At 34.7% G+C, this 21,914-nt stretch overlaps 1 protein-coding gene and 1 pseudogene across 1 annotated transcript in view; one reads left to right on the forward strand and one right to left on the reverse strand.

The window, feature by feature from the left end:
- Positions 1–821: 821 nt before the first annotated feature.
- On the reverse strand, positions 822–1,583 carry LOC125855830 (uncharacterized; annotated as a pseudogene).
- Positions 1,584–10,697: 9,114 nt separating this feature from the next.
- The window catches only part of LOC125854252 (protein CHROMATIN REMODELING 20), a 63,634-nt gene continuing 52,417 nt past the window's right edge, over positions 10,698–21,914 (forward strand). Inside the window, exons 1-6 of the mRNA XM_049533747.1 lie at positions 10,698–10,974; positions 11,067–11,129; positions 11,226–11,321; positions 11,431–11,523; positions 15,468–15,658; positions 15,748–16,000. Coding sequence (XP_049389704.1) covers positions 10,819–10,974; positions 11,067–11,129; positions 11,226–11,321; positions 11,431–11,523; positions 15,468–15,658; positions 15,748–16,000 — 852 coding nt within the window. The 5' untranslated portion in view covers positions 10,698–10,818. The remainder of the gene's footprint in view (positions 10,975–11,066; positions 11,130–11,225; positions 11,322–11,430; positions 11,524–15,467; positions 15,659–15,747; positions 16,001–21,914) is intronic.

The following is a 21,914-nucleotide window of genomic DNA, read 5'->3' on the forward strand; positions in this document are numbered from 1 at the left end:
ATGTATCCATATTTTGAGTAGTTATCTGTGAAAGTCACAAAATATTCAAAACCCCCTCTTGCTCGTATATTCATAGGACCGCACAAATCAGAATGAATTAATTCTAACTTATTACTGGCTTTATTTCCTTTGGAAGGGAAATGCCTCTTTGTCATTTTACCTTCTAAACAAGATTCACAGGTTGGTAGTGCCTCCACTTTCAATGAACTCAGAGGTCCATCAGAAACCAACCTTGAAATCCTATTTATATTGATATGACATAAACGTAAGTACCATAAGTAAGTTTGACTCAATTCAGAAATACGTTTTCTTTTATAAGAAATATCAATATTATTTAATTCATTATGGTGTAGCATGTCATGGGAGACTTCAAATACAAAGAGATGATGTATTTTAGGAGCACTATGGATGAATTGCTTATCATACTTAATAACAACACAGTTATTTGCAAATAAAACATCATAGCCAGCATCCATTATTTTTTAAACTGAAAGCAAATTCCTTCTTATCGAAGGTACATAAAGAACATCTTTTAAAAACAGAATTCTGGAACTACTAAAAGAAAAAGAGATATTTCCTATTGCTAGGACTGGTGCTCGTTCCCCATTCGCCTGAAAAATGCAAACTTCATTCTCACTTAGCTGCCGCGTTTCCTGAAACCCCTACAAAGAAGTGCAGACATGGTCAGCGGCTCCCGAATCTACAACCTATAATTGGGTAGAAACAGCCGCTAAACAGGTTTCAACGACATTTAAACAAGAATTACCTTTGTTCTTCATTTTGGCTTGATAGTCAGGGCATTGCCTCTTGTGGTGACCATGCTACTTGCAGTGGTAGCACTTGCCCTTAGGCTTAGCCACACCACCTGTAGCACCTCTGGGTGCTACAACCTTGCACGACTTCTTTTTCTTTTTTTGGAATTTATCCAGCTTAAACAAAGAAGCGACAGGTTTGCCCACCATGTATGCCACAGAGGGAGAAGTTTGTTGTTTGATAATGGATTCTACTGCTATCAGTTTATTCAATAATTTCGCAAGAGACAAATTCATCTTGTTCATATTATAATTCAAGTGAAACTGTTGAAAACTGTCCGGCAGAGTCTATAGGATCATCTCAACCTGAGATTCCTTATCAATAGCAGCGCCAAGTATATCCAGCTCATTCAGATAGCTCATCATGTTCAGCACATGATCCTTGACATGTGATCCTTCAACCATTTTGGAGGTCAAGATAGCCTTCATGGCAGTCTACTTGGCAGCACGATTTTGCTCTTCGAACATCTCTTTGAGAGATTCAAGCATATCGTAGGCAGATGTCATAGACTAATGTTGATGTTGCAAGACATTCGATATTAAGGAAAGAATGTAGCACATTGCCATCTCATCAGCCTTGACCCATTTCTCATAGGCCTTAATCTCCTCATCAGTAGCATCTGTTGGTTTAATGGGGCATTCTTCAACCAACACATATTTGAAACCCTCAGATGTTAGAACAATATCAAGGTTTCGTTTCCAGTCCACATAGTTAGGACCTTCCAGTTTGTTTTGGTTCAAGATAGAGGGCAGAGGATTAAAGTGAGACATAGTTAATCTGAGAGATATTTAAAATAGATCATTAGTAACATATTTCTTTTTTTTTTTCAAAAAAAAAACAAAACAAGACATATATAATCATGCTAATGAACAATCAGAATCGATAGGGAAACTTAACTGTTCAAGCAAATATATGAGCAAGTTCATATATATAATACCACTTAAACAATACAAGTCCAACTCAGTTAGAGAGTATTTTGTGAAGTTTAGTCAGGTATATATATTGTCTGGTGTTCATTGATTCAACATGCAACTTAGTTGGAAAGTTAAAACAAGTCATCAAATCAAAAGACAAACATAACAGTATCAAAATATACAAGTTTATCCGATGAGGAAGAAGACCTATGTCAACATATAAACTCATATATTAGCTGTTAAAATCATTTTTTAGAAGTAGGAATGAACCCTCACAACTCTGGAATACAAAACATTTTTTTTCAAACAAAAAAAAAAATGTTCATCAAAAGTACAACATGATATAAACAGATTTAATCAAATATATATCAATATCATGGACTCTTATTACATTATCAGGTATATGTAAGAAGACTCGTGATACCAATTGTTAGAATATGCACAGCGGAATCATTTTTCAGATTCACAAACTTACATAAAAGTATAATAATGTAATCTAAATAAATTGTGAAACTCAAACCTTTTGTAGCCTTCACACAACTCGTTCAGGGACTGGGACTCCAGAATTGTAGTCTTCTACTAATTCCTGACTAACTTTCTTAATCAAGTCTTGTGTGGGAAAGAAATTTTCAGAAAAAGGATATTCTTTCCTTGAGAACCACCACCCCTTTTTAAACTTTTCAGTATAAAGGAAAGGTTTGAAAGATGAAATGTTTCTAATCATAATTAATGGTCATTAAATACCTTTAGGTGTATTTGGACACTGTTAAGTGTATCCAATAACCATGATCAATAGTCATCAACAACCATTAAATACCATTAAGTGTATTTTGACATGGTTAAGAGTATCTAACAACCATCATCAATAGTTATCAACAACCACTAAATATCATTAAGTGTATTTAGAAAGTCATTAAACACCAAGGGTAATCAACAACCATTAAACACCATTAATAGCCATTGATAACCATTAAACACTATTATGTGTTTTATTTTATCTTCTAAGGAAATAAAACATTGCAATATTTTCTTTTTTCTTCTTTTACGGAAAGAAAAAGTTTTTCTCTTTGAAACTAATAAAAGTCAAAAACAATTTATTCCTAAGCTGAAAAAAAAATACTAACAGTCCTTTTCTTTTTTCGAACTCGATCAATTAATCAGGCATAGTAAGGACCACAAATTTATTAACAGAGGCTTCCAATTATAATATTTAATTAGTAAAAAGCATGAATTAACCATATCATAGTAAATCACAGATTGTACCACTAAAAATCTGCAACTGCACTCCTCTTTTTAGCTTCAATTTTTTTTTTCGTTACAACTTATTTAACTCCCCATGTTAGAATTACCAACACCAATCAATTAAACTAAACTTCTGAAAAATTTAATTCATTGATTAATTTAATCATTTATCTTTATGCTTAAATTAATTCACGTGACGGATATACATATATAATCCACTTGCAGGGTTTTCACGTGACTACTTATAAGCAACCATAAAGGGGTGTCTTCTTTCTCATATCCGAGATATGGTTCTATCAGCTAATTATTATTTCATGAATGTAGTTTGTTATTATCCAATCCATTAGGAATTTTTTGACTCATCATAGAGTCTCACCTTTTAATAGATGAAAATAATAAAGCAAACTACACAAATCATAATAACTACATCAAAATTAAGAGTATAAGCTCATGTAATGGACTAGAGATATTATTTACTAAAATTCAGAACCTAAATGCATATCTCAATTTGGTCTATTCAATACATGCAAAATGTATTAACACAAGAAGTTGGAATTTTACCATTCCCATAATTAAGATTGAATTACATTTAATCTTGTGTTACAATCATCAAGATGTTTGTCCAATTTAATCTTTGATTGTGAACATTTAATTTATGACTTATAAGAACCGACAATTTTAATCTTCCGCGTATGAGTTAAACAACTCCATTACCCAAAAATCGTCTACTATATAAGCAATGGACACACATATAAACACAATGATCTATTCAAATAAAAACTTTATTGTAACAATTAACATAAAACGTAAAGTCTTTATAAAGGATTGAAATCAACACTATAACTCAACCATATGGTTAATAGTATATCCCAACAAAATCAACACCAGATTTGAAGCAAAATAAGGGCAACTCACAATTCAAAGAGCTAATTGTACGAAGAGTGCAAGTAAAATGGCAACGAGGTTGATAATTTTTCAGAAGAATAAATCGATGACAAGACAATTTCATTCTTGAAAACAATTTAAGTCTCCAATAATGGTATATACTTACGACAAACATAGAAATTAGGCCAAATTAGGTAAGAAGATAAAACATAAGCCAATTTTTATAGAAATAATTGTTTCCTTAATTGATAGAGAGCATAATTATTTTGCATGGGAAACTTTCACCACTCCTCTTTTGGAAAAAAATCAACGTTGAACCAAAAGATTCATAGAAAGTCAATTTAACAAGAAAGTCAACCAACACTTCATTTTGTTTTTTGAAAATAGGATCACTAATTACTTTTTTTCTAAGATTAAAATCTCTTGGGTTGTCTTCTCTTCAAGAACATCAGCTTTCTTCTACAAATATAAAAGGGTCACTAGAAGAAAAAGAAAGATATACAGATCGTCTAAACCATCTCAAATTATTTGTTTTATTTATCACGAGCATTGTAATACTTATTAATGTTTTACTGTGCACTAATTTTTTTTAAAAAAAAAAAGAGGAGAGAAAAATATTATTGGTGAATTATTGTATCTAAATTGAGAATAAAGAAAAGATTGGAATGATCTCATTACTTATCATATTCTTTGGCGTTTACTGTTAATCTTAATATTTTTAGTAAGTTGATTTTATTTTTTTTGAAAATAACCAAATCAAAGTCAAGAAAACTAAATATTAAAAATAAAATATAATTTTTTTGTATCAGCTAAAACAAACACATAATCAATTTATTTAAGGCTAAGGATCATTCATAGTAATCTAAAGATAAGTAACAACAGTTGGAGACAAAGACAAAGTTTCCATATTCTTTTTTTAACAAATGCTCAAACAAAGACCATTTTTTTACTAAAAACAAAATCCAACAAAAGAAAAAAGCTTGAAATAATTTACGTGTAAATTGACCTAAATATCATGATCATAAAAAAAAGAAAAAAAAACACATGCATAACGTCATTGTGGCTCTATTAAAATGGCAACATTCATATACCAACACAAGACTAGGTATCAACAGAAACTTCAGGAAAAAAAGCTTATGTCAATACACTGCATTAGTCATACAAAATAGAGTGCAACTAAATTATAAGCTACAACTTACTCTTTGATCATTGTGCTATATAAAGATATGACTATTACTACTTAATTGAACCAAAAGAAATATGAACTACTTACCATTGTTTTATAATGGTAAAGAATCTTCCGACCTCAAAACAGACACTTTTTGAATGCCACAGATCAAAAGGGATCCTTCCTAAAAACACATATCAAAATGGATACTTTGCCATGTTAGTTCACCCCAATTTTTTTTTAAAAAAAAACATTACAAAAATTTTAAAGGTAGTCCGCCCATAAATTGACGAACTTCAATTCTTTTTTCTAATTTCTCACGTGAAACTATCTCTTTCTTCAACAATGAATATATTATTATTCACTTAACATTTTCTCATACATCTTTTATATAACTTTATATTTTGATCTTTAAAATTTTATAGTCATGTCTTAATAATTCGGAAGGTCTATATATTTTTGAACCAAATATTTGTAAATGCAAAGGTTATTGTAAAATGAAAGCATCGAGAACTCCAAGAAATTTTGGTTGTAAGTTTAGGGGTTGTGCGCGCTCAAAGATAAAAAAATTTACGTCGTTCACTTCAAAGTATCTAGATATTAACTTGTTTCCTTGTTTTGTTATTTTAGAAAAATGATGCGATTATTTTAGATGGGAAGAAAATATGTCCATAAATGAAACTAACACCAATTTTTCATGGGTGAGGACATAAAAGAAATTCCTTGATATGATTTCAGAGTGCAACATCAACACGACGAATATTTAAACATCATGCTTGTCCCTTTGATAGACCATCCCAAACAACATGAGAACAGTGACTTGCTTGAAGTGTTGACAAATCATAAACTTTTGTACCAAAATGTATGCCTCCGGATGAAGAATTCATATATGAAAAAATTGACAATTGAAAATAGTAAAATTCATATCTAAAACAAGAGTTCGACAAAATCTTTTAAAAATAAAAAAATTAAAAAATTAGAGTTTACCCAAATACGAATGTACCCTATTTGTTTTTCATAAAATAAGAAATGTAGACATTCTGCCTTAGTTGGTTTAAAAATCTATTTTTAAAAAATTAGAGTTGACTCGTAATTGGACGATATATGACATTTTTTAAAAAAAGATCGATTGGAGTTCGCCCCATTACGGACGAATCCTAATTTCTTTTATACAATAAAAATGTGCCTTCGTTCGTAATTGGGAAAACCACAACATATTTTTTAAAAAAAATTGGACATCTTTATTATTTTTCATATGTAGTGATGCTCATAGATCTAATGAAAAATTCATATGAATAAATTGATAAATTTTAAAAAATAATAATCAATTGAAACCCATAATTGTAATTTATATAGTTAATACTTAGTAGTGATGTTTGCTGATCTAAATATAAAAAAAACATAATTTTTTTGGAGTTTGTAACCAAGAAAAGAATATTGAAATAAAAATAGATGAACAAAACAATTTGACAATACCTTAACACTTGAATAAATAAGAAAATGAAGTAGATAAACAAAACAATAGAAAAAAGAGATATTGATGCTTTTAATTTATATAAGAAAAATAATAATAAGAAGAAGATAGGAAGAAAAGTTTTGTAACACCCTGAAAATTTCTAAGTTGATCCCCGAATCATTCTTTATTTACATGTAGGATTGTATTGGGTGATTGCCATATTGCTCATATGTGAGTGTAACACCCGGAAACTAGTAGGCTAAACTAGAGCCTTATGTGAGGGCTTTAAAGCTCAACGTGAGGGTTAGAATTGTGAATTTAACCTCCCATACTTAGAATGAAGGATTTAGGGTCAAAATGTCAAGGTACGACTCCCCAAGGACCAACCAAGTGTCCTTGAGGAGGACCCTAGAAACTACCCAAAATCTGCCCAAAAACAGTCACCCACGATTGGGGACTCACGCCTCGTGGGGTGACCCACACCCCGTGGGTGAGGTGTCGTGGGTCAAGGGCTTAAGAACATGTTCCAGTACCTCCATCCACAAATAACCAGCATGGACCGTGGGTGGACCCACGACCCATGGACGTGGTCTCGTGGGTTGGAGGCAGTGATGGTTTAAGTTGGTTTAAGTTGTAGCTTAGGGAACTTTCTAGAATTAATTGGTTATTAAGTGATGTCATTTTATTAGCAATTAGACCACCTATATAAAGCTATTAGACCCTTAATTAAGTGATTCCAAAATCATTATTTTCAATTCACCCAAAGAACTCAATTCCCTCCAACAAATTCTCTCTCTAAAAAACAGAATAAGAAGAAGAAGGAGGAGAAGGGTCCAAGTTAGGTCAAATTCCTCCATTGTTGCAAGCTTTGTGAGGGATTTATAATCAAGGTATGATAACTTATTCATCCATGGATTCTTCCATCTATGAAGCCCCCTAGATTTCCCCTAATTGTGAAGATGAATCCCCAATTCAAGTTAGGGTTCCTTTCAATATTGTGGGTTAAGTTGAGTATGATTCCAATTGAGTGGATAGTACTTGTTTATGATTGATTTAGTATTGAATTATGTTATTATGATAATATTATATGTTTTCCATGGCTAACCCTAATTTAATTGATGAAATTGTAGTAATGTGGGTTTATGCCTTGTGAAGGGAAATTGAGGATTCATAGATGATCTTCTAGAATTGGTGACTTGTATAATAATAGTTCAAGAATAAAAGCAAGTAGACATGAATTGAAGTAGATTATAGTATATATGATGGATCATGACTAGTAAAGCTTGAAGTTGAACCTTTATGATGATTTATGACTAGAATTGCTTAAAAATGAAGTATGTGATTAGAATGCCTTGAAATCTAGGTATGAATGATGATTGTAAGAAGTAAAGCTTTGAGAGTAAGGCTTGTAGTCATGAAGGTAGAATTATAGGGTTTTGAGAGTAAAGCCAACATGATGAGCTATGTATGTCAAGGCCCTAAGGGTGAAGCTTATATGATAATGGTAGACTATTAGATAGAATGGTTATGGTAGGACTATACCCACCTAATCTACCTCCATTTGGACCCGTAAATGAAATTTTGAGCCTTTAAAATTCAATATAAATTCTATGAACGGGATCTACAGTCCGTAGCTCAAACCACGAACTATAGATAGTCCCTTGGATAGTTTTTGTCAACTTTTAAATATGGATAATGTAGTCTTTTTCCATCCCTTCTAAGCCTAAACCACGACCCATTTTCACCTAATTAAGGATCTAAATAGTTTAAAAACATGGTTTCACGTCCTTTAACTCTTCAAAGACTTAGATCAAGGATTCAAGAGGAGAAAATCTAGGTTTTTTTTTAACATTCTTTGAATTTCGTTGATTTCACCAAGAACATTGTTCTTCCCAAGTATGTAAGACTATCATAGTGATGGACCGAGTTCATCCTCACGCCCTATATCTACTTTCTATCAGTAAAGAATAATCTAGGGTTACATCCTTAGTTTTGATAATTCTTGAGATGAGTATTGTTGTTGAGTTATGAGTTCCATTACTGATTTTGAGTTGCTATATCTTGCGTTGAGAATCCTGAGTTGATTTTTCATGTCTCTTTTTCAGCATGAACCCTATTATTGAGAATATTTTAACCAAACTCTTTTGTCTTAAATTGATGTTTGAGAAAGTAAAGACGAGTTGTGAGTAGAGTTTAAAGAATGATTTTATGTAAAGTACGAGGTGACTACTTGATTTCCAAATGTATCATTCTTACATTGAGAAAGAAAACTTATAAAGAGTTAAAAGAGTTTCGAGAGATAATTGAGACATTGCCTCTTAAGGAGGATCTTTTGAGTAATTACCTCAAAATAGAGAAAGAGTATTTCTACTTGAGCAATGAGTATATATATTTATTGGGAGTAATATTGAGCATCGATATGGAGATGAATTCATACAACTCATATTCCTCATAAACCATGTAGCCAACATAGGTAAATGATCGTACTTTTTAGACGACTCTTTATCGGTTTCAAGCATAGCTTTAGTGGATCCACTTAGTTGAGAAGTTCTATACCCGGCATAGTATAAGACAGTTCTGAAAGCGTGGGCGAGACGCTGTATCATTATGTAGCTCATAGTGATGGTTGTTGGTTAGAAAATCTTTCAAATAGAGTTAAAAGTGTATTTTATTATATCACTTAATATGTTGAGTTCAGAGATGAGTAAGTATTTTTGTAAAGTTTTAATGATTTCACTTATTTATTTCTTTACATTTAGTTGGGTATATATCTATATCTATTGTAGTCCTCTCATTCAATTATTTATATTACATACTCGTACATTGAATGTACTGATGTCATTCAACCTGCATCTTTTAAGGATGCATATACATACACTTAGGATCCTCAACAAGAGTCCGTTGAGATCACTTCATTTGCTCGTCAGCTTTTAAGTAAGACCTCCTTTCTTCTGCAGGGCTCCAATTTTATGAGTTGTTAGTAGTAGTTTTCTTGAGGAGTCGTGGATCTTGTTCCAACACTTATCTTTGTATAGTAGAGGATTCATAGATAGACAGTTTTGGAAAGTCTTTCAGTTTCAGATGTTTTATTTAAAACTTATGTTTCATACTTAGTATATTCAGAGAGTTTTGAGATGTATTACATTGTTGATTTAACATTTCTTTTAGTTTGATGCTTGTGTATGCATGAGTTAGTCTTCCGTATGTAGTCAGCCAAGATGGGGGTTCGCTTGGGGGCCAACAATGGTTCTCGAGTGTCGGCCACGTTCAGGGTGTAAGCTCAGGTCGTGACAAGTTTGATATGAAGATAAATCTTGGAGAAAATATTAAGTTAGCAATTTTTTTTTGTAGTTAGCCCATTTGTGGGTGAGCTACATTTAAAAAATTTGTAATATATTTTTGAGTTTTGGGTTGAACTAACGAAAGTTAACTTTGTTTATCATAGTGACAAAGTGTCCATTTTGATCTATGTTTTTAAGGAGGGTCCCTTTTGGTCTATAAGATAAAAACATGTCCGTATTGGAGCCAGACTCCCTTCCTTACACTAGTCATTTACACGTTGTTAATAAACCTTCGTGACACTAAATTTAGAGCCCGTTTGGATTGACTTAAAAAAACAACTTTTAAGTCAAAAATAAAAAGTCAAACTGAAATGACTTTTAAGTCAAAAAATAAAAAGCAGGGGAGACCTACTTTTGATTTTTTGACTTATTTAAAGTCATTTAAAACTTATTTTAAATCATTTTACACCTTGCCAAACACTTCCCAACTTATTTTAAATCATTTTTGACGTATTTTAAATTATTTTTTATATTTGCCAAACACTTGCAGAAGTCAAAAGCTGATTTAAAAGTAGATTTGACCAACTTTTAAGTCATCAAACACCCTCTTTAACGCCGTCAACTCTGTCAAATTTTGCCTCTTGAAATTTTTAAATAAAATATAACCTAAAATATTACTGGAAAATACATTTAATAAATTTCTAGTTTTGTAATTTTTTCTTAAAATATAATTATTTAATAAATTGCTTTATATAATATGGCTTAATTTGGTAAAAAAATCACTATTTGTCTAATATTTGAGTAGTGTACACGTGTACATGTAAGTGGAAAGTAACTGGATCCACATGTAGGGTAGAACTAGAGTAGTAGAACCGCTAAATATAGATTGGAACGGCGTCGTCACTGTCCAAATCATCTTTACCAAAAGCCCCGTTTTCTTCCATTCTTATATACTCTACTTTCGAGGCTCCGCCAAATCCCAGTAACCAAGAACTGTTCTTCCCTTGGTTTCGTTTCGATTTTCAAAACCAAGTTCGTACACACACACAAAGAGGGGAGATGGAGGATGAAGAAGAAAAACACATTGAAATGGAAGAAGAAGATGTAGAAAAGGCTTCTTCTGCTCCTTCTGATGATTCGTTTATTAACGATGATGATTCAGATGATCCTATAATGGATGACGATGATGATAACAATCAACAATCGCTTCCTGAGGTTAAACATTACCAGCCCATTTCGTTGTTTCATTTTTTTTTTTAAACTTTTGGTTGCAAGAGTGGTATTTTATTTTTTGATTTGGTTTGTAGGAACCCTTAACTGATAAGGAAATTGAAGAGCTCATTGCTGAGCTTTTAGAAACTGAGAGTAAGGTATGGAATTCTATTTGTTTTTTTGGTTTAACATTGAATTTTGTGGGTTGCACTTGTTTTAGTTTTTTTTTTTTTTTGGGGTTATGATTGTTATAGGCTGCAGAGGCTCAAGAGGCTTTAGAAGAAGAGTCAGTCTCTAAAGTGGAGGCTGATGTTAGAGAAGAGTTGTCACAAACTCTTAAAGGAGATGAGGTGCATTTTGGGCTTCCTTCCTTTTTTTGTTTTGGTTTGATTTAATTTTCTGCAATTATATAAAACTATTAACCCCCTTATCATTTACTTTGAAATTTGGTCATTTCAGTTGGAAAATGCTGTAGCTGATGAAATGGCAACCTTCAAAGAGGAGTGGGAAACTGTTCTCGATGAACTGGAGACTGAAAGTGCTCATTTGTTGGTATGAATTATTCTTTATCTGTCAAATGAGTTTGTTGATTTTATCTTTATGAATTAAATCAGCTTTGAGAGATGACTGCAAATTAAAGGAGCTTCACCTGCTTTGTTTTCTCGAAGCTCTGGATGAACAAAAAAGGGATATCTTTTTCTTGCGAGTTCCTGATAAAAGCATGCTCAAGGATGTTTAGTTTACACTAATGTATTGGGCAATGTACTCAAGGTTGAACTTCATGAAAACAAGGGCGCAGAAGGATATCATTTGCTTTTAGTTAAATTGATAGAAGATGTAGCAACATTTTTAAATAATAGCAATAATAATAGTAGTGAAAGTAGAGGGGTAGAGAAGAAGCGGTAGGGTAGAGAGGCACAAGTACCTTGTACCTCGCACTAGCATAGGAAGAGTTTTCTTCTTTTTGATAACCGTGGTGTTCGGTCCAGCTTGCGCGCACCTCGACTAATAATCGGTTGGTAAGAAATCACCTAGTGTTTTTGTCTTATGAGATTTGAACCTCCGACCTCATGGTTATAACCCACTTCATTGACCATTATGCCAGGGTGCAATTAGGAAGTATTCACCTAGTATCTTCTCCACTGAATTTGAACCCCACCTGCATAGGGGTTGAGTAACTTTGCCCACAATGCTTAGGTCAACAGGAAGAACTCACCTAATGTCTTTTCTACTGAATTTGAATCATGGTTCTTAGTTACCTACTTCCCCATGTTGTCACTCCAACTGTTCGACCGTTAGATCACCCCTTTTGGAGGCAGTCAATTAATTTCTCAACTACTTGGAAGTGGCAGTTGATATTTTGTTTATGAGTTTCATGCTAAAGTTAAACTTGGCTAATGCTGTCAGGTTTAGGAGATGCAACTAGTTTCGGTAGACTTACTGTAGCCCCAGGTTTTGGGGTTCATTTGGGTAGTTTCCGAAATTAGATAACAAAAACTTATAACAAATTTATATAGAAGGCAAAAGAGACAAATTCGTACAGGAACAACTCTCGATGAAACTGCTTCACAAGGCATAGAAAACTGGTGAAGTCATTTCAATTTCTTTTCACATATAAAAGAACTGGTGAAGTCAGTAGATGAGAACAGATGAACCAACCGGAAGAGAGTATGTTCAATCATTGTTTATGTTGTGGAATGTTTGCATTAGTTTGACCGTCAATGCCTCCATAATTAATTGGTCAGCAAAAGGTCTTTTATCAAGTGCAGTTTTCTTGCTACTTATATGACATGGTAACACCCAATTGACCTAACAATTTATTATCCACACATCTTATAAGCTGGAAAAGGCACAGAAGCTAGAGTTAGTTACTTAATGTATTTGGTGGGCCTTTTTTAGAATCTCATATTACCAAGTTGACGCTGTTTGGCTCATCATACACTGATTGGAAGGGCCAAAGCTAAGCTACAAAACGTACGGATTTGCTGTACCCTAATTTGGAATCTCAGGCTATTCAATAAATACACTGATTTTGCTCATCATACAAGGATTCACTTCCATATTACCTATATACTATTTTAACATTTCATGTCCGTTGTCCCATGTGCTGTTGGCTATTAAACTATGGTGCACTTCATTGGGAAAAGAAATAAATCATCTAGGATAAAGTTATACATAGCAATTCGGTTACCAAAAAAATCTGCTGCTCTTTTGAGTTCAAAGGAAATTGAGCTAATCAATTGAAAAAATTGGAGTTCTTTTTCCTTTTTTGGATGACAAGGGAAACCCGTAGCCGCTACCCTTTGGGTACGCATGGGGTAAACCCCCGCTCCTATGCAATAACTCACAAACAACACAGAAGAGGTAACCCGCACTAGGCAAGCCCGGATGCGACGAGCTCAACCCAGAAGGCAAACCCCTTGCTTTTGCTGGCACGAGGTTTCGAACTTGAGACCTCCAACATGGAAGTCCCAAGTATCTAATTGTTTAGTGTAAAGCAATTGGGAACAGGGGACAATTGAGTTTTGTATCGCATTGATTTGGGGGCTGTTGGTCAGTGTTCGTTTCAGTTTGTAGCTATTTTGAGTTAAAGAAAATTGAGTAGTTGATGAAAAAAGAGAGTTCCCTGTGTTGTTTCATGATATCTGATATCTAATTGTTTGGTAAAAAGGATGGAGAACAGGGCAGAATTGAGTTCTGTAATGCATTGATTTGGCGGATGTCATTCAGTGTTTGTTTCAATCTATAGCTGTTTTGAGTTCAAATGAAATAGAGCTAGTCAATTCAAGAAAACAAGTTTCCTTTGCTGTTTCATGATATGTGATGTCTAATTGTTAGGTTAAAAGAGTTGAGAACAGGGGAGAGTTGCGTTATGTCATTGATTTGGGGAATATCAGTGAGAGATAAAGAGAGTTTGACTTATCACAAACTAGTACATATGTTTAATAACATAAGGAAAGAGGATATACTTAGAAAGGATGTAAATTGTAAAAATTGTAATGATAGCTTTTCTTTCGGCCATATGAAATCTAGTGTCTTTCCTTGCAATAGAAAAATACCGTTTTGTCTTTACTATTGGTGTTTCATTAACTTTAACATTCATTGTTTTCTCTTCTCTTTAAAAAGTAACTTGAGCATTCATCATGGTGGAAGTTCATTTAATTCTTATCACAAGAAACTGAGTGCCTTTTCATTATCTTGATGGATGTTTATACCTCTGAAATTCAACTATTCAAATTATCAGATCTTTGAAGGACAAAGTGACATTGGATTATCTCCAGTGTTGACATTTTGTATGTCCTACTGATGCTTAAGAGGAATGCCATATCAACAATCAGTTTGAAATTTCACACTTCTCAATTAATCTAACAAGCATTTATTAGTCATGATTTCTCTCTTCCACGATGTAATAGGTGTGCAATTTGTTAGTTGGTTTCCATGACCTTAATAATACAAACTATGTTCACACAATTTTGTAGGACACCCATTGTATTTCGAGTTTGCAGTTTTGTTTGCTCCTTTTGCCTGTACTGTCCTATATTTTGGTTAGTGTTATTAAACACCATCATTTTCGTTGCTTAATGTGTTGAAGTGATGCGAAGCAAAGGTTTATCACTTCAGGGGTGAAGCCATTGGTTTTACAGAAGTGTGCATTTCAAATAAAGACGCAAAAGTAGGGGGTTCATTGAATCACAGTTTTGAGAAATTGGATTAATATTGACATGTTTGTACATTGGATTTTAAAATAGCTTTTAATTGCACTTCTATTTTATAATACTAAATTCGTATGGGTAATTGTGTGCTTCACTTTTTTTTTCTTCGCTTTAAGCCCCATGGACTTGCCACTTTTTTTGTACTTTATGCATGTAAACCACTAGTTTGGTAGTAGATATAGGCCCTTCGAAAGGAAATAAACCAGGAGACTGAATTATTAATATAGAGAAAAAGCAATGCAGTTGTTGCTGGTTCATGGTGGGATTGCTTTTGCATTGGATGTGCAGATTCTTTATTTACCATTTCTTTTTTCTTTGTCCATGTTATAGATGGTGTAGTTCCTCTCTGCTATGTTTTTCCTTAATATCTCCAAGCAAATTCTTGCTTAACCCAAATTTCATTGAGTTCACTTGGTACATATCTTTTCCATATATAACTGGAGCCACTTTGAACTGTTATGTCGATCATATACTCCACTTCATTTTTTTACAACAACTACTACAACTAACCCAGTGTAATCCCACAAGTGGAATCTGGGGAGGGTAGTGTGTACGGCCGCAAACCTTACCCCTACCGTGTGAAGGTAGAGAGGCTGTTTTTGATGGACCCCCGGCTCAAGTAAAACATAACAAAAATCAGTAAGAAAAGGAAATACAATAGCTTTTTCTTTTTTACTATGTGATATAATTTTTTTTGTTATGTCGTGGTGTTAGTATGCTTGATTTTTGTAGCTCTTAGTTCCCAATTCTACTTAATTAACTTTAACATGCTGATATGATTAGGAACAACTGGATGGTGCTGGAATTGAACTCCCTAGTCTCTATAAGTGGATAGAGAGTCAGGCTCCTCACGGTTGCTGCACTGAAGCATGGAGAAATAGGACTCAGTGGGTTGGTTCTGAGCTAACAAGCGACCTCACTGGAGCAATTGCTGATGCTGAGAAGTATCTTCAAATCCACAGACCTGTAAGAAGGCAAGTTACTCCACCTATCTTATTCCAGTTACTTAGTGATAAACAATGTGTGTGTTGTGACTTTGGCCACTGGCTTTGTTATGGGGCAGGAAACATGGAAAGGTCTTGGAGGAGGGTGCCAGTGGTTTCTTGGCCAAAAAACTTGCTGGGAATGATGGCAGTGAGGCTCAGGGAGGGAGCAGCGGTGTAGATTGGGGCTCTTTTAGCAAATTATGCTCTGATAACTCTTCATCATCTATGGGTACTACTTCATTTGGCAGCAAAGATTGGGCCTCTGTTTACCTCGCTAGTACTCCACAGCAAGCTGCTGAGCTGGGACTAAAATTTCCTGGAGTGGATGAGGTAAAACAATTTGATGTATATTTCGTTATGATTTGTTGAGACATGCCTTATTGCATGTTTTTGCATTTTAATACATGTTTAACCTTCTTTAGTTAATTTTGGCCTTGCATGCCTCAATTGCACCACTATATCACCCTGAAGTTGTGTCTGAAACTTGACCTTCAATCTTCCTTGCCCTCTCCTACTGATTATTTTGATACCGCTCTATCTCACTGAAGTTGCCTCTGAAACATGACTTACATTCTTCCATATCCTCTTGACCTCTTCTACCCAATGGCTGACAAAGTGACAAATCTCCATTACCAACACTGACCCTTTCCACTTAACACCACATGGCAGAAGGAAACCTTCTTGGGTGTGACCTAGTGGTCAATGAAGTGGTTAAGAAGAGGTTGTGGGAGGTGACAGGTACCTGTGGAATTAGTTGAGGTTTGCCAAAGCTGGCCCGGACACCACAATTATCAAAAAAAGAAGGAAACGTTGATCACAATTTCCTTTCTGTTGAGCAATATAAGAAATTATCATCTCTTGAGCGCAAAGGTATATGAGCAAAGATCTATGAATAGACTGGAATCATTGATGGCGTGCAGTCAAAGGAAATGAGGGAGAAAGGAAAATAAATGTAGATTGCTGAATAATTTGGGCAGTTAGTGTGAGAAATTTAAAGTGCTCCAAAATCCTTGGTTAGGGAGGATTTGACCCAGATTTCTCATGTAGGGTCTAGGGGTGTAAACAAGTTGAGTCGAGTAAGAAAAAACCAAGAAAAAATTTAGCTGGCTTGAGCTTGACTGAGCCAATTCTATTGAGGTTTGAGCTTGACTTGGTGCTATACGGGAACAACTCATGCTCAAGATACAAAAGAACAAACAACTCATGCTCAAGATACAAAAGAACAGAACACCATTAGGGTGACCAACCAAGGTATAGTAGTTTTTCAATCAACCATGGTTGAAGTAGAGCAAAGACCAAAACTAATTATCCTCCGACCAGCTACTCCTAATAAGAATAAAAATCTCGGAATAATAGCTACACTTCTGTAATTCAAAGAGCTACCTTCTAAGAGATATAGGAGATGGAGAAGAAAACAAGTTGATGCTAATAGGGGACTTTGCATCAGTAAAGGAGGCATGAGAAGCTAGTGTGTAGAGTTATCATGACGTGCAAAGGGAGGAGGAAATGATGGTGCACTGATGAAAGAATGTTAAGGTGTTTTCTTTTTCTTCTGCCTAATCCTAAATGGGCAGAGTTATTATATATCTATAGCCATTACGAGCTAGCCCAGACACCACCATTATTATAAAAGGATGCAATGAAACAGTGAGCAAGATTAGGAGCTGAGAAGTTGAGTAGAAATGGAGTGACAATTATTGTAAGAGGTGCAGAAGCTTAAGATGAAAGAGATGATGCCTATAGTTAGCATTATGTTGGGTGTATAGAACTAACCAAGCGCTTTACAGTTTTTATCGATGTAATCTCTTTTATTTGAAGTATTTGGATAGTGATATAGGATATCTTGATTGCGGTATTGAAGCAAGATTGTAATTGAACAAAATTTTGAAGTTAAATAGGCCTATATGTCATTCAACTTCAAATTGGTAATTTGAGGCTTGGGATTGGTTGTATCCATATTCTAGCAGTTCAAGCTTGAAACCTTATTGGTTGAGCAAGCTTGAGGAGCCTGTGATTGGTCGTTGGCAATTTACACCTTTAATATGAACGAACTCCTTGAAGGGACAGTGGATAGTTTGCAAGTATGAAAATGATTTAAGACATAATATGTAAAAGAACAAGGAAACGACAAGAATACTAATAAAAAAGAAGCACAAATATTCCTACATTGTAATATTACGAAACAACTTTGGAGAATGTTCATTAACCATAACAGGAATATCTTGGACAATGCCTGGATGGATCATTGATGTTCTACACAGTTGGGAGGAAGCTGATTCTCATGGAATTGACAGGTCAAATGGAGAGCTGTCCCAGCTAGTGTTTGGTGGACAATTTGGAAAGAAAGAAATTCTAGATGCTTTGAGGCTGTGGGCAACTCTTTGCATGAGATCAAGTTGAATTGTCTCTTGATTTTTTTGATTTTTTGGTGTAAGCAGACCTACTCAGAAGAATTTGTTGATATTATTGATGTTCTGAGTAGCATTATGACAGTTTATCTTTTAATAGCTGAAGTGCATTTGGAAATATGGTTTTAGTACAGCCTACGTGCTGTTTGTCTATCTATTAATTCACAGAAGTTACCGGTTTCAACTTTCAAAAACAAGAAAAAAAACACTAATATGGGAAAAACCTTAATTCGGTGATCTCTAGCAATTAAGAGTATAACAAAGTTATTTTGTCAAAAAAGAATATAAAAAGTTATTGTAGGCCTGTCATTAAATCAACAAAAAGTTACTGAAAGTTAAAAGTTAGCTGAACCTGTTTTTTCTCTTCAAGACATCAGTAAAGTTCAGACATTTTCAGAAATGAATATATTTCTTGTAAGGGATTTTCATTAATAATCTTTTAATATATTTATGTTAATTAATAATTTCTTTAATGTATTTTTAGTTTTTTTTTTAATTATATAATCAATTTGATATGATTTTTTTAACAAAGCATTTGACTATTTTTGTTTGTAAAAAATTACCACAAGTCTTTTTTGTTTTATTAGAGTTTGAAAAAGGAATTTCCTTTCTTATAGTTATAGATAGAGTTATATAAAAGCCTTTCGTTCTGCCAACAAAGAAGCCATCCTTGATCCCATTCCTTCCTTGCTGAACTGCCTCTTTTCGTCATTCGGTGATTTCACCTTCCCTTTCTACAAAATACCTAGGTGCCCTCTTTTCCAATAATCTTTTGGATTTACAACTAGAAGGGGGGAGTTTTACCTGGTTCAAAGGCGACAACAATAATGCTGCTTCTAGAATTGATAGGATTCTGATATCTAAGGAGTGGGATGATAGCTTCAGCAAAATTAAACAAGTTGTGTTGCAGAAATTATGCAGATCACAATCCAGTTGCACTACAATGTGGAGTCTGGGATCACAACAAATCCTATTTCAAGTTCGATAACTGGTGGTTGAATACTGAGGGTTTGTGGAAAGAGTCAGAGGGTGGTGGGAGTCTTTTGTCTTCGATGGGAAGCCTGATTACATCCTGGGATGTAAATTGAAGGCTTTAAAAGGCAAACTGAAGGAGTGGAGCAACACGAGCCTTGGAAATCTAAGAATGCAGAAAGTCCAAATATTAAACGAGTTAGCCATTCTAGATACTGTAATGGAGAATAGGATTTTAACAGAATCAGAGGCAGCTTTGAAGGCAACTCTTCTAATGGATTATGAAGAGCACTTAAAAAAAATGAAGAGATAGCATGGAGACAAAGATCAAGGGCACTTTGGCTACAAGAGGGAGACAGAAATACCAATTTTTTTCCACAAAGTGGCCAATGTGCATAAAAGAAGCAATAATATTGACCAACTGATGATTGAAGATGAACCTGTGATGGATCCGGTGAGAATCAGAGAGGAGATTGTCGGGTTCTATCAGAAGTTATATTCAGAAACACAAGTTGGAGACCTTCAGTTAGCTTGATCAATTGTCCAATGATCACAGAAGAGGAAAGAGAAGCTCTACAAGGGGAGTTTGAGGAACAAGAGGTTTTTTCATGTTTGAAGATGTGTGCAATGGACAGGTCCAGATGGCTTCACTATGGGGTTTTACATCAAATGCTGGGATGTAGTAAAAAGGGATATCATGGGAACTTTTAAGATCTTCCATTCTCAAGGTGTCTTTGAGAAAAGTTTCAATGCCACATACATTGCTTTGATTCGAAAGAAGAATGGAGCTAAGGAACTGAGAGATTTCAGACCTATCAGTCTCATAGGTAGTGTCTACAAGCTTCTTTCCAAGGTGTTGACAGAAAGATTGAAGAGAGTGATTGATAAGTTGGTAGATGTCCAACAGATGGCTTTCATAAAAAACAGACAAATAATAGATGCTAACCTAATTGCAAATGAGGTGGTAGATTCCAGAATTAATCAAGGAAAGGCAGGAATTTTGTGCAAATTGGATATCGAGAAGGCATATGACCATGTAAACTGGGAATTTTTGCTAAAAATGCTCTCATGTATGGGTTTTGGAAGGAAGTGGGTTCACTGGGTAAGATATTGCATCTCCACCGTAAGATTCTCAATTCTTATCAATGGATCACCTGAAGGTTTTTTCCCTGCAAACAGGGGTTTGAGGCAGGGTGATCCTTTGTCTCCTTTTCTCTTTATCATAGCCATGGAGGGTCTAAATTACATGATAAAGGTGGCTAGGAATAATGAATGTCTAAGAGGGTTTGAGGTAGTCACAAACCAAAACCCAAGTTTAACTGCCAACATGGAAGCCACACATCTCCAGTATGCTGATGATACCTTAATCTTCTGTGATGCTGAGGAAGGGCAGTTACTGATCCTGAGATCAATTTTAGTGCTTTTTGAGGGAGTTTCTGGACTTCATATCAACTGGAGGAAAAGCCAGCTATTCCCAATCAATGAAGTCCCTAATATGCTGGTTTTGTCTGGAATTCTGGGAGGGGAAGTAGGCTCCTTGCCTACTATGTACCTAGGTATGCCTCTAGGTGCCAAGTCAAAGGCCATGAGCATTTGGAACTCGGTGATTGAAAAGTGTGAGAAAAAGTTAAACTAGATGGAAATCTCAGTACATCTCTGCTCTCCCAACCTATATGATGTCTATCTTTCCCATCCCTGATGGAGTGATAGAAAGTTTAGACAAAGATTAGGAGAGATTTTCTTTGGAAATGAGTGACGAAAATGTCTCTACTGTTCGACACTTGGTCAAATGGAACGAGGTTCTTTGGGGAAAGAAGCAAGGGGGCTTAGGAGTAAGAAATCTGAAAATACAAAGCAAGGCACTTAGACTGAAGTGGTTATGGAGATACTACAAGGGCCTCAAGCATACTGGGGCAAAGTAATTAAAGCTAAATATGGAGATGAGAACAAATGGATGACAAATGAGGTATCTACACCCTATGGTGTAAGTCTATGGAGGTCTATCAGAATCCTTTGGTCTTTTTTGAGAAATAACACAACTGTGAGGGTTGGCAATGGAAGTAAGACCTCATTCTGGGAGGACAATTGGCTGGGACATGCTTGTTTAAAAAATCTTTTCCCTGAACGGTATGTTTTGGCAGTACATCAACAAATGAGTGTAGCTGACAGTTGGCCACAAAAAGGATGGAACATCCATTTTAGAAGGAGTTTTATTGATTGGGAAATTGAAACTGTGACAGAATTTTTCAGAGCTCTGGCAGAGTTCAAAGGGACAAAGAATGAGGTTGATAGATTATGGTGGAACAAAGACAACAAAGGCATGTATAAGGTGAACTCAGCATACAAGTTTTTGAACAAAGGTGGCCAACAACCACCAAATTGGCCATGGAAACAGATCTGGAAAACAAAAACCCCTTTCAAGGTGGCATGCTTTACTTGGTTACTGGCAAGAGAAGCAGTCCTGACACAAGAAAATCTCAATAAGAGGAAGTTCTCTATGTGCTCGAGATGCTATTTGTGTGGAGAAGAGGTTGAGACAGTTGGCCATCTATTTTTATAGTGCAGGATAACAACCCAACTTTTTTTGGTGTTGACAAAGCCATCAAGAAGATCTGGATTATGATACATGCTTGTATTTTTTGGTGTATTTGGTTAGAGAGGAACAAGAGATGTTTTGATGGAGAGTCAACTGCTTTAGGCATTTTGAAGACTAGGTGCATTGAAAATTTGTTTAGTTGGACCAACTTGTATCTTGCTGTTAATGCAGAACAACTTCAGGATTTTACTAACTCATTAGCTCTGGCTTAGATAGTTTGTATAGTTAGCTAGAGATTTTTTTTGTAAGCTCAAATGCCATATCTTGT

This window comes from Solanum stenotomum, chromosome 2, assembly GCF_019186545.1.
Source record: "Solanum stenotomum isolate F172 chromosome 2, ASM1918654v1, whole genome shotgun sequence".
NCBI lineage: Eukaryota > Viridiplantae > Streptophyta > Magnoliopsida > Solanales > Solanaceae > Solanum > Solanum stenotomum.